Source organism: Ailuropoda melanoleuca, chromosome 7 (genome assembly GCF_002007445.2).
Source record: "Ailuropoda melanoleuca isolate Jingjing chromosome 7, ASM200744v2, whole genome shotgun sequence".
NCBI classification, from domain to species: Eukaryota; Metazoa; Chordata; class Mammalia; order Carnivora; family Ursidae; genus Ailuropoda; species Ailuropoda melanoleuca.
The window spans coordinates 18,668,671-18,684,311 of NC_048224.1; the positions used below are offsets into that span (position 1 = coordinate 18,668,671).

Genomic DNA, 15,641 nt, shown 5'->3' on the forward strand with positions numbered 1-15,641 from the left:
AGGAAAACCTCCACGACTATGTCTTCGTGACACTATTCATTCCCTAGCAAAACACGGTGGGATCTCAGAGGTGCCTGCCCAGGGACATAGCAGGATAGGATAAACAGCGATGTATTCCTGCTTGCTGCTGACTCGTGCATCTGAGGAGGAAGTGGAAAATCCATTTGAGATGTGCCAAAACACGCTTACATTGGCTCCCACACTCCAAATGGTCAAACTGTTTTTATCAATGGCATCATGCAAAAAAATCAAAAGCAATTTGTTCAAACTCACTAGTGATTTCATTTGGGGGTAGGGAGGTATAAATGAAGTTTGAACCATTTTCACATCCAAACGGCTGTCTCAGAGTGTTCCATCAGGAGGAAACATAGATGATTTCCTTCCTATTTTCATTTGAGAAATAGCTTTACTTTAAGAACATCAAACCTTCCAAACATGACTTGTGAAGTTGATAGAGAGGAGCCATCTGTATCTAAATAACACAAATGAATGTGTTAAAAACATAAAGAAAATAGGAAAACTTGAGATCTGATTCATTCATATATTCTTTCATTCCCCAAGTATCCTAAGGCCTTTTTTTGTGTCTCACGTGGGCGCTGCAGTGACGGTAACATTTCCTGAATACTTGTGTGCCTGACATTCCCCTAGCAATTTTACATACATTACCGTATAATTTAGTCTTTACCAATGTGTCTCTGGTGAGGACTGTTAGGACCTGTATTAATAGATAAGGCTTATATCTATTGCAACTTAGATGCATTCGCACACCTGGTTTCCATTGTTGGACCTGGAAAGGTTCACTCAGGCTGATCCCAGAAGCCAGACCCCAACCTACAGCCTGTGCTGCCTTTCGAAACAGATGCGAACTTGTATCTTGGAGCATTCAGTCTAGCCGGGGAGCTGCACTGTGTGGGGGCTGGCATGGGGCGTGCAGGGCATTTGGAAGACAGCCTTGGGGCACTTACCTGGATCCCAGGGGATGTGTAAGGTTCCTGGAGAAAGGGACATCTACATGGCGACTGACGATGAGTGGGACTTGGTGAGACATAGGGGAAAGGAAGGAGCAGAGAAGAAGGGAAGAAGTTTGTGACTTGGGTGTGAGTGATTCCATGGTCCATTTGCAGAACTGAATGTAGTTCAGTTCTGCCATTGAGAGCGGAGGTGATGGGCCTGGAGTGAGATGGGTCTGGAGAGCTAGTGCTGTTGAGCAAGTGTTTGCGTCTTGACTTTGTGTCTCAACTTTCACGTGGATTCACGGTCAGGAGGCCTTGGGTAAGGGACTAAGTCACCCTTAACTCCATCTCCCACATGGGTAGACAATGGATACACCATCTTTATAGCACACTTGTGAGACTGTACAAAATAATGGACATAAAACTACAGTATTATCCTTAGCCTTTATCATTAAAGGAGACACCCAAAATTGCACTCATTATTTTACATCCATGAGAAACATCTTTGTTTATCACTGTTAGTACTATCTCTTCTCTTCGCCAGCCCTTAAGGAATAAGTGAATCACGTTCTTAGTTAAGTTCTGCCGATTAATTAGCCCATCCAAATGACCTTGAACAAGTCATCTTCAAGTTCAGGCCCTAGCAATCTCATTTATAAACGAGGCACTAGGACTTTAAAGCCTTTTGAGCACTAACATTATATAACCTCTGAAAGGCTTCCAGAGCCAAGTAACCTGGTCCAAATCCTGACTTTCCCATGAACTTGCTGTGTGATTTTGGACAAGTTACTTTACCTCTCTGTACCCTTAATTTCCTCATTTGTAAAATTAGGATAATTGTAGTACCTATCTGATAGAGGTGTTGTGAAAATTAAATCTGTATAAAGTGCTTAGAAAAAGTAGGGCCTGGTGGTAGGCACTACTGAAAGGTGCTTATTGTTTTTATGATCCAGTCAAGTCACGTGACATTAATCTGCGCATACTGTGTACAGGTGGGGCTTCTGGTCATTAAAGTACAGCGTGAAGGTTGTAGACCCCTTTATTAGTACTCAGCAGAGAACAGTCAACCTGGAGCCAGAAATGCAAGAGGTGGCAGGCTGGATAGGGGCGGACTCCGCAATGACCGTGTTTCTACCTAAGAAAACAGGGAGCATGTGGGGCGCCTGGGTGGCTCGGTTAAGTGTCTGCCTTTGGCGCAGGTCATGATCCCTGGATCCTGGGACCGAGCCCCACATCAGGCTCCTTGCTTGGTGGGGAGTCCGCTCCTCCCCCCGCCTGCTGCTCCCCTCTGCGCGCTCTCTGACAAATAAATAAATAAAAGCTAAAAAAAAAAAAAAACAAAACAGAAACAGGGAGCTTAAAAGGCACAAAGTCTATGGAGTGCCTGGGTGGCACAGCAGTTAAGCGTCTGCCTTCAGCTCAAGGCGTGATCCTGGCGTTATGGGATCGAGCCCCACGTCAGGCTCTTCCGCTATGAGCCTGCTTCTTCCTCTCCCACTCCCCCTGCTTGTGTTCCCTCTCTCGCTGGCTGTCTCTCTGTCAAATAAATAAATAAAATCTTTAAAAAAATAAATAAAAAAATAAAAAAAAATAAAAGGCACAAAGTCTGAAATAATAAAGAGCCACAGAATGGGGAAAAAGAAAAGCCCCATTGGAGTTGAGCCTAGTGGGGAATGTCAGTTCCTTTTCAGGATACAATGCTGAGTGAGAAGTCCCATGGTCCACTCCATGGTCAGATCTTCACACAAAGGGGCAGAAAATAAAAACAAACTGCAGAGAAAAGAACAGTATAAAATGATCACAAAAGATTCTCACAGGAGCCTGGGATCATGCCGCAGAGGACAGGAGCTGCACATGTTAGGATGGCTAGAAGAAGCCCCTTGTCACTGCGAGCGGGAGCCCCATCAGGTCCCCCGGCCAGTCTCTGCGTGCCTTCCCTGCACGCTTGATCCATCTCAGTCCCCGTGAGAAAGCTGCCACTGTTGTCCATATTACAAACGTCAACACAGCGGTGTTGCCGTTTGTTTATATTTGGGAAGGATACTGACCTCTTCTAAGTACCCAGGGGCTTGGAATACATCATTTCATATTACCAACAACCTTTCAAAGTGAATACATTTACTTCTAAATTAGAGATGAAGAAGCTGAGACATTCAGAGTTTAAGTAACTCCTTCAAAGAGGTCCAGTAAGTGGCGGAGGGTGGCTTCAAACCCAGGACTATCGTCTTCCAGCGCTCACAGCGCCCTTGGGTATATCCAGTTTTTCCTTTAGGTGTGCCCCATGTCACCAAACACATTGATGGGGGTGTCCTGGCAGGGCACTATGCCTGGGTGTGCAGGCACAGAGAACAGGCATGTGAACCGAAAGCTGAGTCCTTCTGAGTGTAGTTCAAGGCGTCCTCTGGCCCCAGGGTAGCCCTCAGAGCCCATGGTGTGCAGGTACCTGATCGGCCTCTCTCAAACCACCAGTCCTCGCGAGAGCCACAGAGGAGCCAGGAAGGAAGGCTGATTCACCCCTCGGTCTGCAGCAGGCTTGCTCCTAGGCTGAAATGCCTCAGGGATCCAAACCTTAGGTCACAGAGTGCTTTGCTATTGATTTCTAATTTAGGTGCTTCTGGTCAGAGAATTTGTTCTATAGATATTGACTCCTTGTTATTTATGGAGATGTGCTTTGTGGCTTAATAAGGGAGGCAATATGCTTGAACACATGGTCTTATACCAATGGATCTTTCATTGCGTTACTCAGATTTTCTCTATTTGTCCTTAGTAATTTTTGGTCTGTTTGATGCATCAGTTTCTGAAAGTTTCTACAATGCTTGTGGATTTGTCAGTTTCTTCCTTTCATCCTTTCATTCTGTTAGTTTCTGTTTCTTGGGTTTTGAAGCTGTTGTTAGATGCATACATAAGTTCACGATTACTAGAGCTTCCATTTTTTATAGCATCATGAAAAGACCATCTTTATCCCTGAAATTTTGTTTTGGCTTTAGAATAAATTATTTTTTTCTGACATAAATACTGCAACACCAGCTTCTTTCAGTTAGTGAGTCTGGCATACATTTTTCTCTCCCTCAGTCTTCTGTGTTACTATGTTTAACATGTAGGTCATGAAAAAGACCATATATAGATGTATGTATTTTTTAAGAAATTCATTCTAGCATTCTCTGGCTTTTGACATACATTTGGTAGAATCTAGCTTTTCCGTATGCTGTGAATTCTATTTGGGCTTTTTTCTCTCGTTTTAGGTGTCCTGCCCTCCATGTTTAAACTTATATATTCTGATTCTCTTCTTTGGGTGGCAATCCTTAAATTGTTAGAAATGGCTTAACTTGTATGTCATTTTATCTCAATAAAGCCTGAAGTTAATCCCCCCTTATTCTTGTAATTGTGGCTCTCTGTAGATTATGGTGTAAATTAAGGGAATTCAGAAACTGTTGTGGCTGAAAGAATGCTAGATTTTATTCACACATCTTGTCCAACAAACCAAAAGACTCAGGCCATGTTGTGTTCCAAGACTGACACAAACACAGATGTTTCCAAAAGGGTTTTATAAGTGAAAACCGGTAGCTTCCCCAGGGTCTTCCTGGTACTGCCCAGTCCCATAACTATGTCAGTATGCGTGTATGTCTATATATTATATATTTTTATTATATAATAAATATGTTTTTTATGTATAATTAAGAGGAGGAAGGGAAGATGCTGGACACCATCTTTGCCTTCTTGTCCAATATTCCAATATTTACATCATTAGTAACAAGTCCAAATATTGAGAAATGCTTGAGGCATTCCAAAGCAATTAGAACTAGTTGGATTACCACAACCCAAAAGGACCGTGACCCAAAAGGGAAGAGCCATTTGGCAAATGTCTAACCATTTCTATTCATTTCCACTTTGAGAAAATGTGGTAGGGATTGGAGAAGGGTGGATGAGTCATTGTTAATATAGTTTATAACTAATATCAGATCTTAGTTTGGTATCAGATATTAATCAACATAAAGTCCTTATGTCCCCAACTAGTTGCATGGAAGAAATACACGTATGTATAGTGTGTGTATATATTTACATTTTTACGGAAAGAATGACTATTCCTTTCATCACATTTTTCAAAACCTTAATGGGGTTTAAACCCATTAACTGCCATTGTTTTTCCTGTCCTACATATCATCTGACTTCTGTCAAGTGCCAGGACCCATCCTTTGAAGTTCAAAGTTCATTCGCTCCTGGAGAAAACGTGTGACCTCATTTTCTTATTTGTTTTCTTTCTGTCTTTTAAAAGCTTCCTTCCTACCAGCTACTTTAACCATGACTGTGGACAGGGGAGATAATGTGAACATATCTTTCAAAAAGGTGTTGACTAAAGAAGAAGATGCAGTGATTTACAAAAACGGTGAGTATGTGTTTCGTTTCCTGCCAGCACCATGGTGTGAGACATCAGATAGCACGGAACGTATTGGGTCATTATCCTGGTGCAGTCTTGGGGGCAGATGTTGGAAGCAAAGCCGTTATGATGCAAGCCAGTTGAATCTTACTAAAGGAGCTCTATTAGGCAATGTGGTTGGTTGCTTGATTAAGTAAAGTAGAGATTCATATACATACATGAACGTACGTACATTCTATCTTTACGAATGTATAATATGAAATTGTGAATGTACAGTAGACCCCCATCATGATGTGATAAGTGAGGTCTCAAATTCAGCCATGTGAAATGAGGGTTCCAAGCGTGTCTTACAAATCCATCCCGCTCCTACTGTGGTTTGGCACCACCTGGTGGCAGTTGCCCCATCCAGCTGAAATATTGATGGGGACTATTCTGAGTTCTGTGGGGGATAGGACTCCCAGACTGGAGTACTGATTCTAGGTATCTCCCAGTTAATAGATAAGTTGGCAGGGGTGCCTTTGGCTGTTCATCTCTTCCTGCAGAAGATAAGCAAGTTAGCTTTACCTCTATCTTCATACATTTGGTAATAGATCGTGTAGACTAACCTATCTGCTCTATCACCATAACTTTCCCAGTTTGGGGGAGAGCATTGAATGGCTCAGCCTTTCCGTTCTCCTGCATCCAATATGCTAGAGCACATTTTCTATATCCGACCGGGGAGAGCTGATGAAGTGGAGGGGCCGGATGGGGAAAGAGGAGTGTCTTTGTGTGACCCACTGTTCTCTGCTCTTCTCCCTGACCAGGTTCCTTCATCCACTCAGTGCCCCGGCACGAAGTACCTGATATTTTAGAAGTGCATCTGCCTCACGCTCAGCCCCAGGATGCTGGCGTGTACTCAGCCAGGTACATAGGAGGAAACCTCTTCACCTCGGCCTTCACCAGGCTGATAGTCCGCAGTAAGTGATGGAGAGGCCACAGTCTGTGACGATTGGTTTTTAGGATTGTTAGCTGCAAATAACAGAAACTGATTCTGGATACTTAAGCAAATACCAGGGATTGATTGGAAGTATACTAAGGACTCTAGAGAATTGGTAGAACAGCTGACAAACAAGTTTCCAGAAAAGATAGGCCCCGGGGAAGATCTGGGGCTCAGCATGGGTGGGGGCGGCTGGACTTTCTCTCTAGGAGGCTACTCCTACCCTAACTGTGCTTCAGCAATGTTTCTTTTACTTACTAAATTTGAATTTCCAGGACAAAGAATCAGATTGGCCTAATATATGTCAAATGCCTACTGGCCTAGATCAATGAGCTATAGTCAAGGGTGGGGCCAGTACTACAAGGGAGACTCTAGGACCTCACACTTGAACAGCAGCTTCATTCCCATTAAAAAGGGGGCTTCACAATGAGCCAGACAGTCTCCCTGAAAGGTGTCTGATACACGGGGATGAGTTAGGCCTTCTGGATTGGTCTAATATCTAGTTAAACATTAAGTCTCCTGTGAGGTGCTTGGGTGGCTCGGGCACTTAAGCACCCGACTTTTGATTTCAGCTCAGGTCATGATCTCAGGGTCATGGAATCAAGCTGCTAGTCGGGCTTTGTGCTCAGCACAGAGTCCGCTTAAGGTTCTTTCCCCCTCCCTCTGCTCCTCCCCCACCCCCTCGTGCTCTCTCTCTCTCTCTCTCAAATAAATAAATAAATAAATAACATCTTTTTAAGAACCACATTAAGTCTCTTATAAATCCCACACTTTCCAGATTTTTTAAGTCTCAAATGGGATTTCTATTCTCATATTTGAAAAATGCTCATGAGTTAGAACTAGTAAACACTCTGCCACCCCCCTTACACCTATCAAAGTGGGGAGTAACTATCAACCATTAGTTTTTATAAGAAATTGATTTATAGAAAGAAAAACTTGCCTTGAATCTTCCTGGCTCTACCAAGTATTCAAGATATTAGACAACTCAGGTCTAAGTATTCGGGCCGCTCTGTCATTCTTCTAATGATTGGAATCTCTCACTCATGAACAGTTTCTCTTTTTCTTTGCATTATATTCATTTGTTTGTTCTGTGCGTTGTGTTGGTATGAAAGTACGGGGATAATGAGATGAATCACTGTCCCTTGGGTAATTCTCAGAGCAGTTATATGGGCAAATGGATAAATAGCTTTGCATTATGACAATAGAAGTGTGAGAAGTGTCGTTCCTCTGGTTTGGACAGGTGGGATCCCCTTTCATTCCCCTACTCTCATGTAGAGTCCAAATGGCAAGAGCACAGTTTACCTTAATTTCATTTGGGTGTTTCTCTCCAGTCTAATACAGCACCATGAACCAGGGGTACTCAGAGTCTGGGGTATATGGGCCCATTTTCTAGTAATATCAGAAACATCAGATGTTGACATATGGTAAAAGATTTAACTTTTTTTAAAATGTCCAAACAAACATGACTTAATATAGACTAGAAATTGAAACTCACCTGAAATTTTAAGATAAAGCAAAAGATTTCAAATACATTTTGATCTCCAGCTTATCTCTTGAGACTGCTAGGAGCATATGGTCAGTCCTTTGCTTAGGAGTATATTGGTGAAACTGAGAGGCACTGCTAATATCTAAAATGATTCTAAGAAAGTTTGAGTTAGGCTACAGTCATCCCATTTAAGAGTATTTTTCCCCAGTGTAATTTATTTGATGTACTAAGCAATGAGGTACAGCTGAAGGCATTTGCCCATTTCTCATAACTCTAGGGTATGTATGGGACAAATTGAAGCCCAGGAGTAAATCAGTCATAAAGACTTTGTGTTAAAAATCACACTGGTTTATTTATAGGATTTCTTTTGGATATAAATTCTCTCTCTGACAAAAGATTTCTTACAACCAACGAGTTTATAGGATTTCTCTCCATATGCATGAATATTTGGTTTCCTAAAATAGAAGACCTCAGGGCTTTTGATGAAAATCACAGAAGCCCGATTGCATCTTGTTGCTTATCAACAAACTCTTTTCCTGGCTTTTCCATCCCCAGGACATCATCCCAGTTTTCCCCTCAAGCTTTATTCTTTTGTCTTTCCCAGGATGAGGGGAAGAGCTGAGAAAGGTCTATAGAGAAGTAGAGAGCTAGAGACATAATTTAACAGGAAGCCCATTGTCTTCTCCACGGGGGTGCCATCATTAGTTTCCAAAAAGTGCAAATAACCTGTGGTCTGGCTCTCAAGAAATCACTAATTGTGCAGAAGTATTTTTCCCTTGGGGCGCCTGGGTGGCACAGCGGTTAAGGTTAAGCGTCTGCCGTCTGCCTTCGGCTCAGGGCGTGATCCCGGCGTTACTAGATCGAACCCCACGTCGGGCTCCTCCGCTATGAGCCTGCTTCTTCCTCTCCCACTCCCCCTGCTTGTGTTCCCTCTCTCGCTGGCTGTCTCTATCTCTGTCGAATAAAAAAAAAAAAGTATTTTTCCCTTTATATATATATATTAAGGCATGAAAATATTACCTTTTAGACATTTTGTGGCTTTATCTATTAAATGGAAGTCTGTAAGAAAGGGTCTGTGTAGACAGTCTTCCTGATTATTTTAGAGAAAATACTGATAACCAGGAATTCTTGCCAAAGAAATTATAAAGTTACATCAGCTGTAGGCACAGGTCCAAGCTCACCACCGTGAGACTAACATTCAGAGACAAAGACACTAGTTCCTTTCAGATGAGAAATTAAATCCCTGACCACAAAGGGTCATCCCAACCCCACTGTGTTTTTTCCTTATATCAGAAGGTGTCCTTGGACCTAAAAAACCATTTAAATCACCAAATGTTAGAAAGAAGTATCCAGGAAAAAAGAATCTAGAGCATTTTACCATACTTGTACTTTGGGTTTTATGTATCTTGTTTCATTTCCTATATGTTTTTTTTTACCTGAAAAATAGGTGGATACTCCTAGCTCCTGCTTGCTTTAGCTGAACCTTGTCTCTACAGACTGTAGACCAGAGGTTCTCACGCTCTGGCATGCATCAGAATAATCTGGAGGACTTGGTAAGCATAGATTGCTAGGCCACCTCCAAGTCAGTAGGTCATGGATGAGGAATACATTTGAGATTTGCATTTCTAGCAGATTCCCAGGTAATGGAGAAGCCGTTGGTCAGGGATCACCTTTGGAAAACCATTGTTCTGGCTCTGATCACACCTGCAGGTCTAGAACACTCCAGGCTTCCCTCCCCTGCCTCACCTTTGCTTAGAACACACTCTGCAGCCTATCTTCTTTGCTGATTATGTGGTCATGCAGATTCTGCTTGCACACCACCTCCTCCAGGAAGCCTTCCTTTATGCCCTCCTCCATCCCCAGGACAGGGTTAGGTACTCCTTGTCTTTTCTTTTCTTTTCTTTTCTTTTCTTTTCTTTTCCTTTCTTTTCTTTTTTCTTCTTTCTTTCTTTCTTTCTTTCAAGATTTTATTTATTTATTTGAGAGAGACAGAGATAGTGACAAAGCACAAGCAGGGCGGAGAGGGAAATCAGGCTCCCTGCTGATCAGGGAGCCTGACGTGTGACTTAATCCCAGGACCCTGGGAACACGACCCAAGTGGAAGACAGATGCCTAACCGACTAAGCCACCCAGGCGCCCCTCCTTGTCTTTGTTTCTATCCTTATTTCCTGTTTCCATGTCTGTTTCCCACAGAAGACTGGTAGCTTTTAGAGAACTGAGATTGTATTTTGTTTCTCTTCACTTACGAGTGTCCGCTGAAATGACTGCCCTGTGGTGTGTGCTCAGTAAAGGTTTGTGGAGTGAGTGTGCTCTACTCACCAGAGCCTTGTTTTCCTTAAAAGGATGTGAAGCTCAGAAGTGGGGACCTGAATGTAACCGCGTCTGTACTGAGTGTAAGAACAATGGTGTCTGCCATGAAGATACAGGAGAATGCATTTGCCCACCTGGGTTTATGGGAAAGACCTGTGAGAAGGGTAAGTCAAAAGCACTTGATGAGTAAGTTGTGGATTTAAAAAGCCATCACTGCTGGATACAGAATTTTAACTCTGGACACCATTGGGAACAGAAACTAAACAGCCCAGGGCGCCTGAGTGGCACAGTGGTTAAGCATCTGCCTTCGGCTCAGGGCGTGATCCCGGCGTTTTGGGATCGAGCCCCACATCAGGCTCTTCCGCTATGAGCCTGCTTCTTCCTCTCCCACTCCCCCTGCTTGTGTTCCCTCTCTCGCTGGCTGTCTCTATCTCTGTCAAATAAATAAATAAAATCTTTAAAAAAAAAAAAAAGAAAGAAACTAAATGGCCCGTGTTAGGCCATGTGGGAACTTGGTGTGAATTGGAAAAAGGTGCCCTTTCCTAAAGGTTCTTTATTGCACATCACTGTAAGGCTGTGCCCACCACAGCTGAGAATGGATTATTTGCCATATTCACTAGTCTAGGGGAGACCCTTAAAAGAAGACCCATACATTTCAAGGGGTTGAATATTTGACTCTGAATCATCTTTTTCTCCCCCCAAAGCTTGTGAGCTGCACACATTTGGCAGAACTTGTAAAGAAAGGTGTAGTGGACCAGAGGGATGCAAGTCGTATGTGTTCTGTCTCCCAGACCCCTACGGGTGCTCCTGTGCCGCAGGTTGGCAGGGTCTGCAGTGCAACGAAGGTACGTGCCAATCGCACCCCTGAACAAAAAACGTGCTGGCACATAAACCAAGGAGATCCAGCTTCCTAGAAACAATAGCAGGGGAGGTACCGGACTGGTCACGCAGCTCTCCGCTGCTGAGCTGCAGGATTTTGAATCACAGATGTTTTCATCCCAAGTTAATGATGCTTTCGTAAAAACTCTGGACCTTACAGAAAGTGCTTCTCATGCACATCATCTGGGGTTCTTATTAAAACACAGACTCTGATTCCATTGTGTGGACTAGCACCTGAGGTCTGCATTTCCAAAAAGCTCCTGGGTGGTGCTCATGCTGCTGGTTTTGAGACCACACTTCAAGTTGGAAGGCCATAGAGATTTGTTTTTTCCAGTGGGCTATAGATATCAGAGCTCTGAGGTCTGATCCAGACAGGATTTGGGATTTGAAAATAGAGGAAGATCTTTTCTTCTGTGGACCTTATGGAGGCAGTACTAGCTTCCCCCTCCTAGCCACCCACAGCCTTAGTTTTCTGCCTTTGCCTCTGCTAACAATGGTTCTGGTGTCTTGGTTTACAGCGTGCCAGCCGGGTTATTACGGGCCGGACTGTAAGCTTAGTTGCAGGTGCACCCATGGGGAGCTGTGTGACCGATTCCAAGGATGTCTCTGCTCTCCAGAACGCCAAGGGCTCCAGTGTGAGAATGAAGGTAAAGCAAGGTAACACTGTAGTTAGGGCCATGTTTAACATAGCTGAATGAGCTTTGCTGGTTATAATTCTTTCCCCAGCATCCCAAATTCCTCAAGCCACTTCTGTTTCCATCAAGAAGTTGGGAAGAAGAGATCCCAAGTCCTAAAGGACAACATTCTTGTTCTTTTCTACAGGCCATCCTACTGGCCTTCATTTCTCCTTCCACTAGGAATAAACCATGTGCTCTTTGTGGCACCATAAGTGACGACTGGCTAACTGAGGGCCCTGCCTACCTCATCTGTTCCCTTCCCTGGGACCAATCTTTTCCCAGGATATGGGGAAGAACTACTTTGGAGGGATTTGGACAAAATACATTTTCAAAAAGAAAGATATAAAAAGGAAGCAAAAATAGAAAAGATGAAGTCTCAAAATGAAATTTTAAGTAATTCTAGTTCAGAAATTACCATAGAGCCAGGTATCCGCAAACTGACCCACAGACCAAATCCAGTCCGCTTTTTTTTTTTAACAGCTTTATTGAGTTATCATTTTTATACCATGAAGTTCATTCCTTTTAAATGTACAACTGAATGATTTTTAGTATATTTACAGAGTTGTGTGACCATCACTGCAATCCAATTTTAGCACGTTTCTGCCATACCAAAAGGACCTTTACCTATTAGCCGTAACTCCCACTCTCCTCTTCTCCCAGCCCCTGGCAACCATGAATTTACTTTCTGTCTCTATAGATTGACTTATTATATAAACTGTAAATGGGATCACACATCACGTGGTCTTTTGTGGCTGGCTTCTTTCACTGACCATCCTGTTTTTGAGGCTTAACTGTATTGTAACATTTATCAGTACTTCATCCTTTTTATTTCCCTACCGTCTGTTATTATAAAGAAAATTTGATTGGCACATAGCCACACTAATTCATTTAGAACATATAATCTATGGCTGCTTGCACATTGTAGCAAGGTTGAGTAGTTAGTTACCAGAGAACTTTCAGCCTGCAAAGCTGAAAATATTTACTGTCTAGTCCTTTACAGAAAGAGTTTGCTAATGCCTGCCCTAGAATATACTTTTTAAAATTAAAAGAAGCATATTTTTACATATTTTCAAAATTCAAAAATAACATATATTACTTTTCCAATCCTACAAATCTGAATGTTACAGAAAGGAATCTACACTCAGAGCAGCAAGACCAAGACCCTTACAGCTTTTTCTCTGTTCATTTTTAGAGTCAGGACAAATATGGGAGGAAAATACCAACAATTGTTTTTGCAAAGGCTTTGGCTTAGTTTTATGTGTTCACTTTTTTCCCCAGTGTTCAGACTTTTGGCCGCAGGGCAGGAACCTGGGAGGGTCTAGGAAGGGAAGGAAAGGCCTTGGGGCTGCCGGGGGGATTGGGTTGAAAATAGGCAGCTAACAAGCCGAACGATTTGAATTTTCAGTTTCATGCCTGCTTTTCTTTTCTGAGCCTGAAGTTGCACAAGGTGTGAGAACCTCAGACTTAGATCGGGGCCCGGCTTCAGAGAGCAGCCCCCCACCCCTTTCCCTGCTTCTGCTCCATCGCCACCTGCACACCCACCTTCACCTCCGGCTGACTGTGGGGAATGCAAGGCGACAGTGTAGGAAAGACTTAACTGCCTTCAGAGTGTCAAAGTGATTTTTAAAGCTCCTGTGTGAATAACAGGCTGAAAAAGCTGGTAGATTCTAATCACAATCCCTACAAGGAATTACCCTTGTAGTTCTTAGACTTCTTTCCTTCCTGTTCCATACTCTTAACTCAGTGCATTCTAGGCCCAGGAAATAGGACACGAATATAAAACATGAATGTTGTGTTTCCTGTGGCCCCACCTCCCCCCCCCACCCAAGTATCCAACAGCTTGTAAATTCCTGCTGATCTTGGGGGGCACTTCCATCACCCACATTCTTCACTAAGTGCTGGACTGTTTTCTGCCATGTCTCACATTTAGTTACAGAGGCTCTGAGGTTCTCTAAAACCCCACAATTCAGAATAAAATTGCTATATTTCAGGATTATTCAATCTCTACGATGTAGGTGTTACACGAGGGGTCCTGTTACCCTGTTGATACCAGAGATACTGTCTTTCAGTATTGGCAGCAACACTTGTGGTTGGGCTGTTGCCAGAAGCCAGTTTGGGGGAGTAGTTCTATTCTGCTTCACTTCTTGCATGTAAGTGTGCATGTTTTTCATTGCCTGCTACTTGCAGATTCGCTGACCTATGTCTTGTATATCGAAACGGAGGATCGTGTTGGTCAGCAATATCTTGGGGTTGTTTGCTGAGTCAAAGAGGACCAAGTTTTTGTTTTTGTTAACATTCTCTTAAAAAGTAAAAGGAGGGGAAAAGTAAGGCCGGGAAGATGTGGCCATGATGATCGTTTTAATAGACTGTCGGTTCCAGATCCGCTGAGGGGAGCACAGCATCATGGCGGGGTGCGGACTCTGGATTCATACAGATCTGAACTTGATTCTGCACTCTGAGTCTTAGTCTCCTCTTCTGTAAAATGGGGACCACAGTAGCATCCCCCCAGAAGTTTATTACGTGATGATAAAACAATATAATATCTGCAAAGTTCTTACCTGGGACTTGCCCAATGGTAGCTGCTTTTATCACTGTGGCTGCTGTGTCGACGATTAGATTTCACAGCGCTGCTTTCCTCGTGCAGGCACGCCAAGGATGGTCCCACAAATAGAGGATTTGCCAGATCACATAGAAGTAAACAGCGGTAAATTTAACCCCATCTGCAAAGCGTCTGGCTGGCCACTACCTGCCAATGAAGAAATGACTCTCGTGAAGCCGGATGGGACAGTGCTGCATGTAAGAGTTATTCTTAATCTGACTCCTGACACTATTAGATGCTTTCAGTGTGGTAATCCCCTCACTACAGGCTAGATTCCATCCTAGGCTTGCATCCTCCAAAGCCAGCGTGTTGTTACCTTGGACAGAAGGCCGTGTCCCGGGGAGGTAGAGCAGTCACTGCAGCCTGGCCAGTGCCACAGGGCAAGGTTGGAAGGAGACCACCGCAGCGGAATTGATGAAGCTGAGTGCCGACGAGAGCGCTCATCCCGCAGAACTTTCCGACTGTGGGTGTTGAGAGATACATGTCAGCCTGTGCAGCTCTACTCCTCTCAGTATATCCCCCTGTTCTAACTTCTCATATCAGGAAGAATGGGGTGGTCTTGTGGCCACCAAAGGGTGTGGCAAGGTGTGGCCACATGAACCAGCAGGAGATTCTTGTGTTAACTTCCACGTGCTGTCAGGAAATGGAACTTTGATGACTGGTCTACTTCTGTTGTGTTCTTTGGAGCAAAAGTTAGCAGAGTATGAAAGAGGGGAGCTCAGCATAATTTGGTTGATTCTAGGTAGATCCGCTCCCACACTTCCCATTCAGAAACCATAAACCATGGAATCCCCTGGATCTGAATACGTGACTGGGGCCCCCCCAACCTCGTCACTCTGCCCTCGTGGCTGGTGCTCAGCATGGGTTAGGGTGCTGTCAGAGCAGCTCTTTGCTGGAAAGGACTAAGCAACTTTTCAATATGTTGCCCTTTTCTCTCCCAACGATCTCACATGCAGCACAAACCGGAGGTTCCCAAATTTCTCTGTGTCACCAGAGATCCTCAGGAAATTGATGTATTTTCTTATCTGAACGTTTCGAAATGGTTATCTTTTTTTTTTCCTCTCAAAGATGACTGAAAATCAACCTGACAAGAGGGTAGATGCGCGTGGCCTCCTGGGGGCCGGATATAGAGAATGTGCCATTACTGGTTTCTACACATCATATGTTCCTGATTCCATTCAAACAGCTCATTAGGTAGTGAAGCCAACTGACAGCTTCTTAAAATCGTGTTGGCCTTTTCCTGAGTTAATGGAAGTAACAGCTACCATCTAGTGAGGGTCAACTGTGCTGTAGACATGCTGCTTAATATTACCTGTCCCCTTTCTACAGAAGTAGAAACAGTGAAATCGAGTACGGAATTGGCCAAACGTGGCAGAGTAGGGATGT

General features: G+C 43.6%; 1 protein-coding gene across 2 annotated transcripts in view; it reads left to right on the plus strand.

The window, feature by feature from the left end:
* Positions 1-15,641, plus strand: part of TEK (TEK receptor tyrosine kinase) — a 94,567-nt gene that overhangs the window by 44,959 nt on the left and 33,967 nt on the right. For both annotated transcript variants that reach the window (XM_002925947.4, XM_011233257.3), the window contains exons 3-8: positions 5,227-5,337; positions 6,132-6,284; positions 10,133-10,264; positions 10,805-10,945; positions 11,498-11,626; positions 14,301-14,452. In XM_002925947.4, coding sequence (XP_002925993.1) covers positions 5,227-5,337; positions 6,132-6,284; positions 10,133-10,264; positions 10,805-10,945; positions 11,498-11,626; positions 14,301-14,452 — 818 coding nt within the window. The remainder of the gene's footprint in view (positions 1-5,226; positions 5,338-6,131; positions 6,285-10,132; positions 10,265-10,804; positions 10,946-11,497; positions 11,627-14,300; positions 14,453-15,641) is intronic.